Source organism: Oncorhynchus gorbuscha, unplaced genomic scaffold (assembly GCF_021184085.1).
Source record: "Oncorhynchus gorbuscha isolate QuinsamMale2020 ecotype Even-year unplaced genomic scaffold, OgorEven_v1.0 Un_scaffold_4046, whole genome shotgun sequence".
Classification (NCBI taxonomy): domain Eukaryota; kingdom Metazoa; phylum Chordata; class Actinopteri; order Salmoniformes; family Salmonidae; genus Oncorhynchus; species Oncorhynchus gorbuscha.
In genome coordinates this window covers 8,130-25,000 of record NW_025748157.1, presented here as the reverse complement: position 1 = coordinate 25,000, position 16,871 = coordinate 8,130, and the positions used below count along the sequence as shown (strand labels likewise).

The 16,871-nt window shown below is 47.7% G+C and overlaps 1 protein-coding gene across 1 annotated transcript in view; it reads right to left on the bottom strand.

Moving 5' to 3' along the window:
* The window catches only part of LOC124028332 (vascular endothelial growth factor receptor 3-like), a gene marked incomplete at its 3' end in the record, with an annotated part of 30,592 nt that extends 14,192 nt beyond the window's left edge, over positions 1–16,400 (bottom strand). Inside the window, exons 1-2 of the mRNA XM_046340438.1 lie at positions 15,980–16,400; positions 12,910–13,298 (exon numbers count right to left, since the gene is read on the bottom strand). Coding sequence (XP_046196394.1) covers positions 12,910–13,298; positions 15,980–16,056 — 466 coding nt within the window. The remainder of the gene's footprint in view (positions 1–12,909; positions 13,299–15,979) is intronic.
* Between the last annotated feature and the right edge of the window lie 471 nt (positions 16,401–16,871).

Below are 16,871 nucleotides of genomic sequence, written 5' to 3'. Positions count from 1 at the left end.
TACCTCCATAACCTCTCCTACCTCCATAACCTCTCCTTCCTCCATAACCTCTCCTTCCTCCATAACCTCTCCTACCTCTCCTACCTCCATAACCTCTCCTTCCTCCATAACCTCTCCTACCTCCATAACCTCTCCTACCTCTCCTACCTCCATAACCTCTCCTATCTCTCCTACCTCCATAACCTCTCCTACCTCTCCTACCTCCATAACATCCCCTACCTCCATAACATCCCTACCTCCATAACATACCCTACCTCCATAACATACCCTACCTCCATAACATCCCCTACATCCCCTACATCCATAACATCCCCTACATCCCCTACATCCATAACATCCCCTACCTCCATAACATCCCCTACCTCCATAACATCCCCTACCTCCATAACATCCCCTACCTCCATAACATCCCCTACCTCCATAACATCCCCTACCTCCATAACATCCCCTACCTACATAACATCCCCTACCTCCATAACATCCATAACATCCCCTACCTCCATAACATCCCCTACCTCCATAACATCCCCTACCTCCATAACATCCCCTACCTCCATAACATCCCCTACCTCCATAACATCCCCTACATCCCCTACCTCCATAACATCCCCTACCTCCATAACATCCCCTACCTCTCCTACCTCCATAACCTCTCCTACCTCTCCTACCTCCATAACCTCTCCTACCTCTCCTACCTCCATAACATCCCCTACCTCCATAACATCCCCTACCTCCATAACATCCCCTACCTCCATAACATCCCCTACCTCCATAACATCCCCTACCTCCATAACATCCCCTACCTCCATAACATCCCCTACATCCCCTACATCCATAACATCCCCTACCTCCATAACATCCCTACATCCCCTACATCCATAACATCCCCTACATCCATAACATCCCCTACCTCCATAACATCCATAACATCCCCTACATCCCCTACATCCATAACATCCCCTACATCCATAACATCCCCTACCTCCATAACATCCATAACATCCCCTACCTCCATAACATCCCCTACCTCCATAACATCCCTACCTCCATAACATCCCTACATCCATAACATCCCTACATCCCCTACATCCATAACATCCCCTACCTCCATAACATCCCCTACCTCCATAACATCCCCTACCTCCATAACATCCCCCTACATCCCTACCTCCATAACATCCCCTACATCCATAATATCCTCTACATCCCCTACCTCCATAACATCCCCTACCTCCATAACATCCCCTACCTCCATAACATCCCCTACCTCCATAACATCCCCTACATCCATAACATCCCCTACCTCCATAACATCCCTACCTCATAACATCCCTACCCCCATAACATCCCCTACCTCCATAACATCCCTACCTCCATAACCTCTCCTACCTCTCCTACCTCCATAACATCCCCTACATCCATAACATCCCCTACCTTCATAACATCCCTACCTCCATAACATCCCCTACCTCCATAACATCCCCTACCTCCATAACATCCCCTACCTCCATAACATCCCCTACATCCATAACATCCCCTACATCCCCTACATCCATAACATCCCCTACATCCATAACATCCTCTACATCCATAACATCCTCTACATCCATAACATCCATAACATCCCCTACATCCCCTACATCCATAACATCCCCTACCTCCATAACATCCCCTACATCCATAACATCCCCTACATCCCCTACATCCATAACATCCCCTACATCCATAACATCCCTACATCCATAACATCCCCTACATCCCCTACCTCCATAACATCCCCTACATCCATAACATCCTCTACATCCATAACATCCATAACATCCCCTACCTCCATAACATCCCCTACATCCCCTACATCCATAACATCCTCTACATCCATAACATCCATAACTTCCCCTACATCCATAACATCCCCTACATCCCCTACATCCATAACATCCTCTACATCCATAACATCCCCTACCTCCATAACATCCCCTACCTCCATAACATCCCCTACATCCATAACATCCCCTACCTCCATAACATCCCCTACATCCCCTACCTCCATAACATCCCCTACATCCCCTACCTCCATAACATCCAGTACCTCCATAACATCCCCTACCTCCATAACATCCCCTACCTCCATAACATCCCCTACCTCCATAACATCCCCTACCTCCATAACATCCCCTACATCCATAACATCCCCTACCTCCATAACATCCTCTACATCCATAACATCCTCTACATCCATAACATCCCCTACATCCATAACATCCTCTACATCCATAACATCCCTACATCCATAACATCCCCTACATCCCCTACATCCATAACATCCCCTACATCCATAACATCCCTACCTCCATAACATCCCCTACATCCCTACATCCATAACATCCCCTACCTCCATAACATCCCCTACCTCCATAACATCCCCTACATCCATAATATCCCTACATCCATAACATCCCTACCTCCATAACATCCCCTACATCCATAACATCCCCTACCTCCATAACATCCCCTACCTCCATAACATCCCCTACCTCCATAACATCCCCTACCTCCATAACATCCCCTACATCCATAACATCCCCTACCTCCATAACATCCCCTACCTCCATAACATCCCCTACCTCCATAACATCCCCTACCTCCATAACATCCCCTACATCCCTACCTCCATAACATCCCCTACCTCCATAACATCCCCTACCTCCATAACATCCCCTACCTCCATAACATCCCCTACCTCCATAACATCCCCTACCTCCATAACATCCCCTACCTCCATAACATCCCTACATCCCCTACCTCCATAACATCCCCTACATCCATAACATCCCCTACCTCATAACATCCCTACATCCCCTACATCCATAACATCCCCTACATCCATAACATCCCCTACATCCCCTACCTCCATAACATCCCCTACCTCCCCTACCTCCATAACATCCCCTACATCCATAACATCCCCTACCTCCATAACATCCCTACATCCCCTACATCCATAACATCCCCTACCTCCATAACATCCCCTACATCCCCTACATCCATAACATCCCCTACATCCACTACCTCCATAACATCCTCTACATCCATAACATCCCCTACATCCTCTACATCCATAACATCCCCTACATCCCCTACATCCATAACATCCTCTACATCCCCTACATCCCCTACATCCATAACATCCCCTACATCCATAACATCCATAACATCCTCTACATCCATAACATCCCCTACCTCCATATAACATCCCCTACATCCCCTACCTCCATAACATCCCCTACATCCCCTACCTCCATAACATCCCCTACCTCCATAACATCCCCTACCTCCATAACATCCCCTACCTCCATAACATCCCCTACCTCCATAACATCCATAACATCCAGTACATCCATTACATCCCCTACCTCCATAACATCCCCTACCTCCATAACATCCCCTACCTCCATAACATCCCCTACATCCATAACATCCCCTACATCCCCTACCTCCATAACATCCCCTACATCCCCTACCTCCATAACATCCCCTACATCCCCTACCTCCATAACATCCCCTACCTCCATAACATCCCCTACCTCCATAACATCCCCTACCTCCATAACATCCCTACCTCCATAACATCCCCTACCTCCATAACATCCCCTACCTCCATAACATCCCCTACCTCCATAACATCCCCTACCTCCATAACATCCCCTACATCCATAACATCCCCTACCTCCATAACATCCCCTACATCCCCTACATCCATAACATCCTCTACATCCATACCATCCCCTACATCCCCTACCTCCATAACATCCCCTACATCCCCTACATCCCCTACCTCCATAACATCCCCTACATCCCCTACATCCCCTACCTCCATAACATCCCCTACATCCCCTACATCCATAACATCCTCTACATCCATACCATCCCTACATCCCCTACCTCCATAACATCCCCTACCTCCATAACATCCATAACATCCCCTACATCCATAACATCCATAACATCCTCTACATCCATAACATCCCCTACATCCATAACATCCCCTACCTCCATAACATCCCTACCTCCATAACATCCCCTACATCCCCTACCTCCATAACCTCCCCTACCTCCATAACATCCATAACATCCCCTACCTCCATAACATCCCCTACATCCATAATATCCCCTACCTCCATAACATCCCCTACATCCCCTACCTCCATAACATCCCCTACCTCTCCTACCTCCATAACATCCCCTACCTCCATAACATCCCCTACCTCTCCTACCTCCATAACATCCCCTACCTCCATAACATCCCCTACCTCCATAACATCCCCTACATCCCCTACCTCCATAACATCCCCTACCTCCATTACATCCCCTACCTCTCCTACCTCCATAACATCCCCTACCTCCATAACATCCCCTACATCCCCTACATCCCCTACATCCCCTACATCCCCTACATCCCCTACCTCCCCTATCTCCCCTACCTCCATAACCTCCCCTACATCCCCTATCTCCCCTACCTCCCCTATCGCCCCTGCCTCCCCTATCTCCCCTACCTCCATAGCCTCCCCTACCTCCCCTATCGCCCCTACCTCCCCTACCCCCATAACCTCCCCTACATCCCCTATCTCCCCTACCTCCCCTATCGCCCCTGCCTCCCCTATCTCCCCTACCTCCATAGCCTCCCCTACCTCCCCTATCGCCCCTACCTCCCCTATCTCCCCTACCCCCATAACCTCCCCTATCTCCCCTATCACCCCTGCCTCCATAACCTCTGTACAGGAAAGAGGTGAGAGACAAAATACTCATCACCCCACAGTGTCCCCCCTCACTCCCCCCAAACTGTATGCAACCCTAGACTAGAGGCTTCCCTCACATTCATTACTGGTGGTGAAAGGCAGTATGGAAGCAAAGACCAGGTTGGAAGACACTGGAGATCATCTGTACTGAGAGGACGAGAATAATCACATCCATCTTCGAAGGCCATGTCATGTGTTTCTTATCCTTTATTACAGGTTAATGGTTGGTTTAATTCAACATTAGTTCCTATTAGTTCTGAAAATAAACACATGTGAATCTGAATAAAACATTGAGATGGTTGTTTCCAACATTAGCTTCATACTGGTATGGTCCCAGCTCTACCTTCAATCTGGTCATACTGGTATGGTCCCAGCTCTACCTTCAGTCTGGTCATACTGGTATGGTCCCAGCTCTACCTTCAGTCTGGTCATACTGGTATGGTCCCAGCTCTACCTTCAGTCTGGTCATACTGGTATGGTCCCAGCTCTACCTTCAGTCTGGTCATACTGGTATGGTCCCAGCTCTACCTTCAGTCTGGTCATATTGGTATGGTCCCAGCTCTACCTTCAGACTGGTCATACTGGTATGGTCCCAGCTCTACCTTCAGTCTGGTCATACTGGTATGGTCCCAGCTCTACCTTCAGTCTGGTCATACTGGTATGGTCCCAGCTCTACCTTCAATCTGGTGATACTGGTATGGTCCGAGCTCTACCTTCAGTCTGGTCATACTGGTATGGTCCCAGCTCTACCTTCAGTCTGGTCATACTGGTATGGTCCCAGCTCTACCTTCAGTCTGGTCATACTGGTATGGTCCCAGCTCTACCTTCAGACTGGTCATACTGGTATGGTCCCAGCTCTACCTTCAGACTGGTCATACTGGTATGGTCCCAGCTCTACCTTCAGTCTGGTCATACTGGTATGGTCCCAGCTCTACCTTCAGTCTGGTCATACTGGTATGGTCCCAGCTCTACCTTCAGTCTGGTCATACTGGTATGGTCCCAGCTCTACCTTCAGTCTGGTCATACTGGTATGGTCCCAGCTCTACCTTCAGTCTGGTCATACTGGTATGGTCCCAGCTCTACCTTCAGTCTGGTCATACTGGTATGGTCCCAGCTCTACCTTCAGTCTGGTCATACTGGTATGGTCCCAGCTCTACCTTCAGTCTGGTCATACTGGTATGGTCCCAGCTCTACCTTCAGTCTGGTCATACTGGTATGGTCCCAGCTCTACCTTCAGTCTGGTCATACTGGTATGGTCCCAGCTCTACCTTCAGTCTGGTCATACTGGTATGGTCCCAGCTCTACCTTCAGTCTGGTCATACTGGTATGGTCCCAGCTCTACCTTCAGTCTGGTCATACTGGTATGGTCCCAGCTCTACCTTCAGTCTGGTCATACTGATATGGTCCCAGCTCTACCTTCAGTCTGGTCATACTGGTATGGTCCCACCTCTACCTTCAGTCTGGTCATACTGGTATGGTCCCAGCTCTACCTTCAGTCTGGTCATACTGGTATGGTCCCAGCTCTACCTTCAGTCTGGTCATACTGGTATGGTCCCAGCTCTACCTTCAGACTGGTCATACTGGTATGGTCCCAGCTCTACCTTCAGTCTGGTCATACTGGTATGGTCCCAGCTCTACCTTCAGTCTGGTCATACTGGTATGGTCCCAGCTCTACCTTCAGTCTGGTCATACTGGTATGGTCCCAGCTCTACCTTCAGTCTGGTCATACTGGTATGGTCCCAGCTCTACCTTCAGTCTGGTCATACTGGTATGGTCCCAGCTCTACCTTCAGTCTGGTCATATTGGTATGGTCCCAGCTCTACCTTCAGTCTGGTCATACTGGTATGGTCCCAGCTCTACCTTCAGTCTGGTCATACTGGTATGGTCCCAGCTCTACCTTCAGTCTGGTCATACTGGTATGGTCCCAGCTCTACCTTCAGTCTGGTCATACTGGTATGGTCCCAGCTCTACCTTCAGTCTGGTCATACTGGTATGGTCCCAGCTCTACCTTCAATCTGGTCATACTGGTATGGTCCCAGCTCTACCTTCAGTCTGGTCATACTGGTATGGTCCCAGCTCTACCTTCAGTCTGGTCATACTGGTATGGTCCCAGCTCTACCTTCAGTCTGGTCATACTGATATGGTCCCAGCTCTACCTTCAGTCTGGTCATACTGGTATGGTCCCAGCTCTACCTTCAGTCTGGTCATACTGGTATGGTCCCAGCTCTACCTTCAGTCTGGTCATACTGGTATGGTCCCAGCTCTACCTTCAGTCTGGTCATACTGGTATGGTCCCAGCTCTACCTTCAGTCTGGTCATACTGGTATGGTCCCAGCTCTACCTTCAGTCTGGTCATACTGGTATGGTCCCAGCTCTACCTTCAGTCTGGTCATACTGGTATGGTCCCAGCTCTACCTTCAGTCTGGTCATACTGGTATGGTCCCAGCTCTACCTTCAGTCTGGTCATACTGGTATGGTCCCAGCTCTACCTTCAGTCTGGTCATACTGGTATGGTCCCAGCTCTACCTTCAGTCTGGTCATACTGGTATGGTCCCAGCTCTACCTTCAGTCTGGTCATACTGGTATGGTCCCAGCTCTACCTTCAGTCTGGTCATACTGGTATGGTCCCAGCTCTACCTTCAGTCTGGTCATACTGGTATGGTCCCAGCTCTACCTTCAGTCTGGTCATACTGGTATGGTCCCAGCTCTACCTTCAGTCTGGTCATACTGGTATGGTCCCAGCTCTACCTTCAGTCTGGTCATACTGGTATGGTCCCAGCTCTACCTTCAATCTGGTCATACTGGTATGGTCCCAGCTCTACCTTCAGTCTGGTCATACTGGTATGGTCCCAGCTCTACCTTCAGTCTGGTCATACTGGTATGGTCCCAGCTCTACCTTCAGTCTGGTCATACTGGTATGGTCCCTGGTAGCTCTACCTTCAGTCTGGTCATACTGGTATGGTCCCAGCTCTACCTTCAGTCTGGTCATACTGGTATGGTCCCAGCTCTACCTTCAGTCTGGTCATACTGGTATGGTCCCAGCTCTACCTTCAATCTGGTGATACTGGTATGGTCCCAGCTCTACCTTCAGTCTGGTCATACTGGTATGGTCCCAGCTCTACCTTCAGTCTGGTCATACTGGTATGGTCCCAGCTCTACCTTCAGTCTGGTCATACTGGTATGGTCCCAGCTCTACCTTCAGTCTGGTCATACTGGTATGGTCCCAGCTCTACCTTCAGTCTGGTCATACTGGTATGGTCCCAGCTCTACCTTCAGTCTGGTCATACTGATATGGTCCCAGCTCTACCTTCAGTCTGGTCATACTGGTATGGTCCCAGCTCTATCTCCAGTCTGGTCATACTGGTATGGTCCCAGCTCTACCTTCAGTCTGGTCATACTGGTATGGTCCCAGCTCTACCTTCAGTCTGGTCATACTGGTATGGTCCCAGCTCTACCTTCAGTCTGGTCATACTGGTATGGTCCCAGCTCTACCTTCAGTCTGGTCATACTGGTATGGTCCCAGCTCTACCTTCAGTCTGGTCATACTGGTATGGTCCCAGCTCTACCTTCAGTCTGGTCATACTGGTATGGTCCCAGCTCTACCTTCAGTCTGGTCATACTGGTATGGTCCCAGCTCTACCTTCAGTCTGGTCATACTGGTATGGTCCCAGTCCGACCTTCCAACCCTCAGACAGCTGCAGAGACTTAGTAAATCAAAGTCAACCGTTTTATACTCTAATAGTAGGCTTGAGCAGTATACTGAATATACCGTATACCGGAGTATTTGGAAAATAGCCACATGATGTTTTTTTTAAATAAGGTCTATTCCGTTACGTTTAATGTTTTTTTTTAAATATATTTGAATATTTGTCGCTACTTTTTAAGTAAATACCTGCAGTCACCTTGTGCAGTATGTTAGGAGATAAAGATTGCGTTCTTCATTTCACTTGTCATATCATTTTTCATTACGAAGTGTTTGGTAGCACCCAGTCACGAGGTGTTTGTTTACAAGCACACAACAACGAGAGATCGGAGCCTTATGAGTTGTTGTGCAGCTCACGCCAAGCGATCAAATCAAATCTAATCGTATTGGTCACATACACATGGTTAGCAGATGTTAATGGTCACATACACATGGTTAGCAGATGTTAATGGTCACATGGTTAGCAGATGTTAATGGTCACATGGTTAGCAGATGTTATTGGTCACATGGTTAGCAGATGTTAATGGTCACATGGTTAGCAGATGTTATTGGTCACATGGTTAGCAGATGTTAATGGTCACATGGTTAGCAGATGTTATTGGTCACATGGTTAGCAGATGTTAATGGTCACATACACATGGTTAGCAGATGTTAATGGTCACATGGTTAGCAGATGTTAATGGTCACATGGTTAGCAGATGTTATTGGTCACATGGTTAGCAGATGTTAATGGTCACATGGTTAGCAGATGTTATTGGTCACATGGTTAGCAGATGTTAATGGTCACATGGTTAGCAGATGTTATTGGTCACATGGTTAGCAGATGTTAATGGTCACATGGTTAGCAGATGTTAATGGTCACATACACAAGGTTAGCAGATGTTAATGGTCACATGGTTAGCAGATGTTAATGGTCACATGGTTAGCAGATGTTAATGGTCACATACACATGGTTAGCAGATGTTAATGCGAGTGTAGCGAAATGCTTGTGCTTCTAGTTCCAACCACGCAGTAATATCTAACAAGTAATCTAACAATTTCACAACAATGTCCTTATACACACAAGTTTAAAGGAATGAATAAGAATATGTACATATATATATATGGATGAGCGATGGCCGAACGGCATAGGCCAGACGCAGTAGATGGTATAGAGGACAGTATATAGATGAGATGTATGTAAACATTACATAAAGTGGCATTGTTTAAAGTGACTTGTGATACATTTCTTACATCCAGTTTTTAATTATTAACGTGGCATGAGATTTGAGTCATTGAGCCACTCAATGTTAGTGATGGCTGGTTAACAGTCTGATGGCCTTGAGATACAAGCTGTTTCTCAGTCTCTTGGTCTCAGCTTTGATGCACCTGTACTGACCTCGCCTTCTGGATGATAGCGGGGTGAACAGGAAGTGGCTCGGGTGGTTGTTGTCCTTGATGATCTTTATGGCCTTCCTGTGACATCGGGTGGTGTAGGTGTCCTGGAGGGCAGGTAGTTTGCCCCCGGTGATACGTTGTGCAGACCTCACTACCCTCTGGAGGGCAGGTAGTTTGCCCCCGGTGATGCGTTGTGCAGACCTCACCACCCTCTGGAGAGCCTTACGGTTGAGGGCGGAGCAGATACAAGCCTGACAGGAGGCTCTCGATTATGCATCTTTAAAAGTTTGTGAGTGATTTTGGTGACTAGCTGAATTTCTTCAGCCTCCTGAGGTTAAAGAGGCGCTGCTGCGCCTTCTTCACGATGCTGTCTGTGTGGGTGGACCAATTCAGTTTGTCTGTGATGTGTACGCCAAGGAACTTAAAACTTTCCACCTTCTCCACTGCTGTCCCGTTGATGTGGATAGGGGGGTGTTCCCTCTACTGTTTCCTGAAGTCCACGATCATCTCCTTTGTTTTGTTGACGTTGAGTGAAACGTCATTTTCCTCACACCAAACCTCAGGATCTAGTTAGTTAGTTAGAATCCGCAACTAAACATTTTCCAGCTAGATATCTCATAACTATTAAGTAAAATGCTCTACAGTTGTGCATTTGATTTAAAATTGCTAGTTAGCTCTCTAGCTGTGGTTAGCTTCTTCACAATCAAGCTTTGCTTGCCGGTAACAGCAGAGAAACCCCTCCTGGATCAATGTTCAATTCGCTCATGAGAATTTAGTTAGCATTCTCTAGGGTATTTTACATTTATTTTTTAGCAATGCTAACCTTCGGATTACAAAGGCTCAGTGGGGTTTGAAAAGAGCGCCCCTGTGTTCAGCGGCGGTATTACCGAATATCCCGGTATGGTACAAGGTCAGTGTGAAGGTATGACAATATCAAGGCTAACAGTTGCAGATAGCTGCTGGATGGACTTTTAGTGTCAGAAACTCTTTAAACAGGGAGTTTTTTTTAACCAATCAGAACTGTGTTAGGACTGTGCAAACTCTTTAAATCTGTTTTCAGGAGACAGACAAAACGTCTGTAAAGTTCTTGTCCTCCTCCCAAGACAAAGAGAAACCAGAGGAAAGAAAGAAAGCGAGAGAAAAGAGAAACTCAAGACCCACAGGATAACTAACGACCCACAGCCAAGTGGGAATGATAAGACTGGGCCTGCAACCCAAATGGTACTCTAATTCATACAAAGTGCACTACTTTTGACCAGAGCTCATAGGGAGCAGGGAAATATTTGGGATGCTGACAGGGTCAGACTCAAGGCACGACAATAGAACTGAAATAGATGGATAGATAGATAAACCATACCTCAGAAACTGTTCAGGTCCAGAGATGGAACAGATTAACCAATCGCTAGCGAGCCAAATGACTGGCACTTTAACGGGAACACACTGAAATTATGAATTTCAACTACCTCTCAATATCTTGGACGGAGGAGACTTCAGATTGCTTTGGTTTACAGATAAAAACACATTCAAGTCTTGGATGATTTGGTGAACCATATAGATTAAAGATGCAGTCGAGGACAAGTAGTACACAAATGGATGATGTAGTAGACAAATAGATGATGTAGTAGACAAATGGATGATGTAGTAGACAAATGGATGATGTAGTAGACAAATGGATGATGTAGTAGACAAATGGATGATGTAGTAGACAAATGGATGATGAAGTAGACAAATGGATGACGTAGTACACAAATGGATGACGTAGTACACAAATGGATGATGTAGTACACAAATGGATGATGTAGTACACAAATGGATGATGTAGTAGACAAATGGATGATGTAGTACACAAATGGATGATGTAGTACACAAATGGATGATGTAGTACACAAATGGATGACGTAGTACACAAATGGATGACGTAGTACACAAATGGATGATGTAGTACACACATGGATGACGTAGTACTCACATGGATGACGTAGTACACAAATGGATGACGTAGTACACAAATGGATGATGTAGTACACACATGGATGACGTAGTACTCACATGGATGACGTAGTACACAAATGGATGACGTAGTACACAAATGGATGATGTAGTACACACATGGATGACGTAGTACTCACATGGATGACGTAGTACACAAATGGATGACGTAGTACACAAATGGATGATGTAGTACACACATGGATGACGTAGTACTCACATGGATGACGTAGTACACAAATGGATGACGTAGTACACAAATGGATGATGTAGTACACACATGGATGACGTAGTACTCACATGGATGACGTAGTACACAAATGGATGACGTAGTACACAAATGGATGACGTAGTACACAAATGGATGATGTAGTACACACATGGATGACGTAGTACTCACATGGATGACGTAGTACACAAATGGATGACGTAGTACACATGGATGACGTAGTACTCACATGGATGACGTAGTACACATGGATGACGTAGTACACATGGATGACGTAGTACTCACATGGATGACGTAGTACACAAATGGATGACGTAGTACACATGGATGACGTAGTACACAAGAAACAGAAGCCCATTTTGGCTCATGAGCACCACTTTCAAAACTACTGGCTGAAATTATACAAAAGTTCTGGAGCACCACTTTAACAATGATAGTCATACACGAGAGAGTGTGTGTGTGTGTGTGCGTGTGCGTGTGCGTGTGCGTGTGCGTGTGCGTGTGCGTGTGTGTGTGTGTGTGTGTGTATCCGTGTGTGTGTGTGTGTGTGTGTGGGTGTATCCGTGTGTGTGGGTGTATCCGTGTGTGTGTGTGTGTGTGTGTGTGTGTGTGTGTGTGTGTGTGTGTGTGTGTGTGTGTGTGTGTGTGTGTGTGTGTGTGTGTGTGTGTGTGTGTGTGTGTGTGTGTGTGTGTGTGTGTGTGTGTGTGTGTGTGGGTGTATCCGTGTGTGGGTGTGTGTGGGTGTGTGTGTGTGAAAGCAACAGGATGTGTGCATGCATCCATCTGTCTCTCTGTATAAAACACGCTCCTCTCACCTCTGACAAACACATATAGAGTAGCAGCCGTGGCCCCGTCGATGACAGCCTTGACATCTCTGTAGTAACAGCGGTAGTACCCTGTATCATTCCCTTTAGCTCCAGTGAGAACCAGGGTCTTGCAATAGGGCCTTCCAGGCTCCCCTGGACACTCCAGGATGCTGACTCCCCTTCTCTGGACAGGGACCGAAGCAGGCGTACCAGTCCGCTCCGCGGCCACGGGGTGGTCTCCCACAACTCCAGCCCCGGGGGTACAAACAGGGGTTCCAGACCCAGTCTCGGCCTCTCTCCCTGGGGCTCTGCTGGGCCTGGGTCCGGTCTGACGGTCAGTCAGCTCCTCTCCCACCAGGGTCGTCTCAGGCCACACCCAGGACAGAGTACGCTGACCCCTGGAGGTCAGAGGATAGGGGTTAGAGGTCAGAGGAAAGGTTAAGTGAGAGGTCACAGATGGGTCAATTATGTTTTTAACCATTCAGAACAGGTTAGTACTGTGCAAATGTCTGGTGTGTGACGTTAACGACTGCGACAGATTGTGAAAGAGTGTGTGTGTGTGTGTGTGTGTGTGTGTGTGTGTGTGTGTGTGTGTGTGTGTGTGTGTGTGTGTGTGTGTGTGTGTGTGTGTGTGTGTGTGTGTGTGTGTGTGTGTGTGTGTGTGTGTGTGTCTGTGTCTGTGTATGCGTGTGTGTTTCTCCCTCTCTTATTTTTCACCTTGTCCCCACACCTCCCCAGAGAGAAACGGCTACAACAGTTGGGTACGACTCGGATACCGTCTGCCTCACGCAGCGCATCCTAGCCAATCAGACAAAAGAGGATAGGCTCCACCGCTGAGCCTGGTTCCTCTCAAGGTTTTCTTCCCTCAAGGGAGTTATATTCCGTTGCAACCGTCACTTCTACATTCTCTCTTGGGGTTTAAGGTTGGTTCACCCTGTGGGCATCTCTTGGAGTTTAAGGGTGGTTCACCCAGTGGGCATTTCTTGGGGTATAAGGTTGGTTCACCCTGTGGGCATCTCTTGGGGTATAAGGTTGGTTCACCCAGTGGGCATCTCTTGGGGTATAAGGGTGTTTCACCCAGTGGGCATCTCTTGGGGTATAAGGTTGGTTCACCCTGTGGGCATCTCTTCAGTTTAAGGTTGGTTCACCCTGTGGGCATCTCTTGGGGTATAAGGTTGGTTCACCCAGTGGGCATCTCTTCAGTTTAAGGTTGGTTCACCCAGTGGGCATCTCTTCAGTTTAAGGGTGGTTCACCCTGTGGGCATGTCTTGGGGTTTAAGGTTGGTTCACCCTGTGGGCATCTCTTCAGTTTAAGGTTGGTTCACCCAGTGGGCATCTCTTGGGGTTTAAGGGTGGTTCACCCTGTGGGCATCTCTTGGGGTATAAGGTTGGTTCACCCAGTGGGCATCTCTTGGGGTTTAAGGTTGGTTCACCCTGTGGGCATCTCTTGGGGTATAAGGGTGGTTCACCCTGTGGGCATCTCTTGGGGTTTAAGGTTGGTTCACCCTATGGGCATCTCTTGGGGTATAAGGGTGGTTCACCCTGTGGGCATCTCTTCAGTTTAAGGGTGGTTCACCCTGTGGGCATCTCTTCAGTTTAAGGGTGGTTCACCCTGTGGGCATCTCTTCAGTTTAAGGTTGGTTCACCCAGTGGGCATCTCTTGGGGTTTAAGGTTGGTTCACCCTGTGGGCATCTCTTCAGTTTAAGGTTGGTTCACCCTATGGGCATCTCTTGGGGTTTAAGGTTGGTTCACCCTGTGGGCATCTCTTGGGGTTTAAGGTTGGTTCACCCTGTGGGCATCTCTTCAGTTTAAGGTTGGTTCACCCTGTGGGCATCTCTTGGGGTTTAAGGTTGGTTCACCCTGTGGGCATCTCTTGGGGTTTAAGGTTGGTTCACCCTATGGGCATCTCTTGGGGTTTAAGGTTGGTTCACCCTGTGGGCATCTCTTGGGGTTTAAGGTTGGTTCACCCTGTGGGCATCTCTTGGGGTTTAAGGTTGGTTCACCCTGTGGGCATCTCTTCAGTTTAAGGTTGGTTCACCCTGTGGGCATCTCTTGGGGTTTAAGGTTGGTTCACCCTGTGGGCATCTCTTGGGGTTTAAGGTTGGTTCACCCCGTGGGCATCTCTTCAGTTTAAGGTTGGTTCACCCTGTGGGCATCTCTTGGGGTTTAAGGTTGGTTCACCCTGTGGGCATCTCTTCAGTTTAAGGTTGGTTCACCCTGTGGGCATCTCTTGGGGTTTAAGGTTGGTTCACCCTGTGGGCATCTCTTGGGGTTTAAGGTTGGTTCACCCTGTGGGCATCTCTTCAGTTTAAGGTTGGTTCACCCTGTGGGCATCTCTTGGGGTTTAAGGTTGGTTCACCCTGTGGGCATCTCTTGGGGTATAAGGTTGGTTCACCCAGTGGGCATCTCTTCAGTTTAAGGGTGGTTCACCCCGTGGGCATCTCGTCCGTATGCTTGTACTTCCTCAACTATATTGCCAACCATTCAGGACCTGCAGTCCAGAACAGCTCACTTCTTATCCAGGGTACGACTAACATGGACGTTTATGGGGGAGTGCCATCACCTCAGCAGCCTAACGACCACGGACTGATGACGGTGAGACTCCAAGCCAAACCTCTCCGTATCCTTCATCTGTAGCTCTTGGCTTCATTCACACACCACTCTCTCATTCTCACATCAATTTGCTGAAAAAATATTCCAAAATCATGTCTGGTCCTTAAACTGGTGCAATGAATTTTCCCATAATGGTTGGTAAATATTTGCACCCCCCCAAAAAAAGAAGGCATTTACAGCTGTTTAACCTCCGATAAACACCACTCTGTATAATGTGATGGTGGATTAGACAGCTGTTTAACCTCTACACCACTCTGTATAATGTGACAGTGGATTAGACAGCTGTTTAATCTCTACACCACTCTGTATATTGTGACAGTGGATTAGACAGCTGTTTAACCTCTACACCACTCTGTATAATGTGACAGTGGATTAGACAGCTGTTTAACCTCTACACCACTCTGTATAATGTGACAGTGGATTAGACAGCTGTTTAACCTCTACACCACTCTGTATGTACTCTACCTGCATGTGATGGTCAGTGTTTCATCTGCGTGGATCACGAGGTCTTCTTTGTGGCTGTCAATGGTGGGCGGAGTCATAGAGTAGCCAATCACCAGACCTCAGGTAACAAAAACAAAAATCATATGATACGACTCTGACACTCAAAACACTGATTGAATTGGATGAGAAACAGATTTACATTTCAGATACGAATAAATATCAATTAGTGGTTATTGGTTTCAGTAAGCTCTGCCTGTCGGCTCGGTCAAACCTCCTCAGTGTCACGTCGATTAGGAACTCAACCCGACAGCGACAGGATGTAATCAACCAATCAAATGGTATTCATTATATGACACCGTATTCCACTTAGCTCAAGGGCTGTAATAAATATATATATGTATAGGGCTGTAAGGCAATCTGCAGGAATAGAGCAGCACAATGCACCCAGACACACACCGCAGCACCACCCGGTCTGAGATACACCCAGACACACACCCCAGCACCACCCGGTCTGAGATACACCCAGAGAGACAAATGTCTTTCAATTCCCTCTCTCTCTCTCCTCTTTTTCTCTCTGTCCCCTCTCTCCTCTTTCACCCTGCTCTCTCTCTCTCGTCTTTCTCTCTCCTCTTCTCTCTCTTCTCTTATCTCCTCTCTTCTCTCTCTCTCCTCTCTCTCCTCCTCTCTCCTCTTTCACCTTGCTCTCTCTGCTCTCTTCTCTCTCCTCTCTCTTCTCTCCTCTCTCTCTCTCCTCTCTTCTCTCTCCTCTCTTCTCCCTCTTCTCTCTCCTCTCTTCTGCCTCTTCTCTCTCTGTCTCTCCTCTTCTCTCTCTTCTCTTATCTCCTCTCTTCTCTCTCTCTCCTCTCTCTCCTCCTCTCTCCTCTTTCACCTTGCTCTCTCTGCTCTCTTCTCT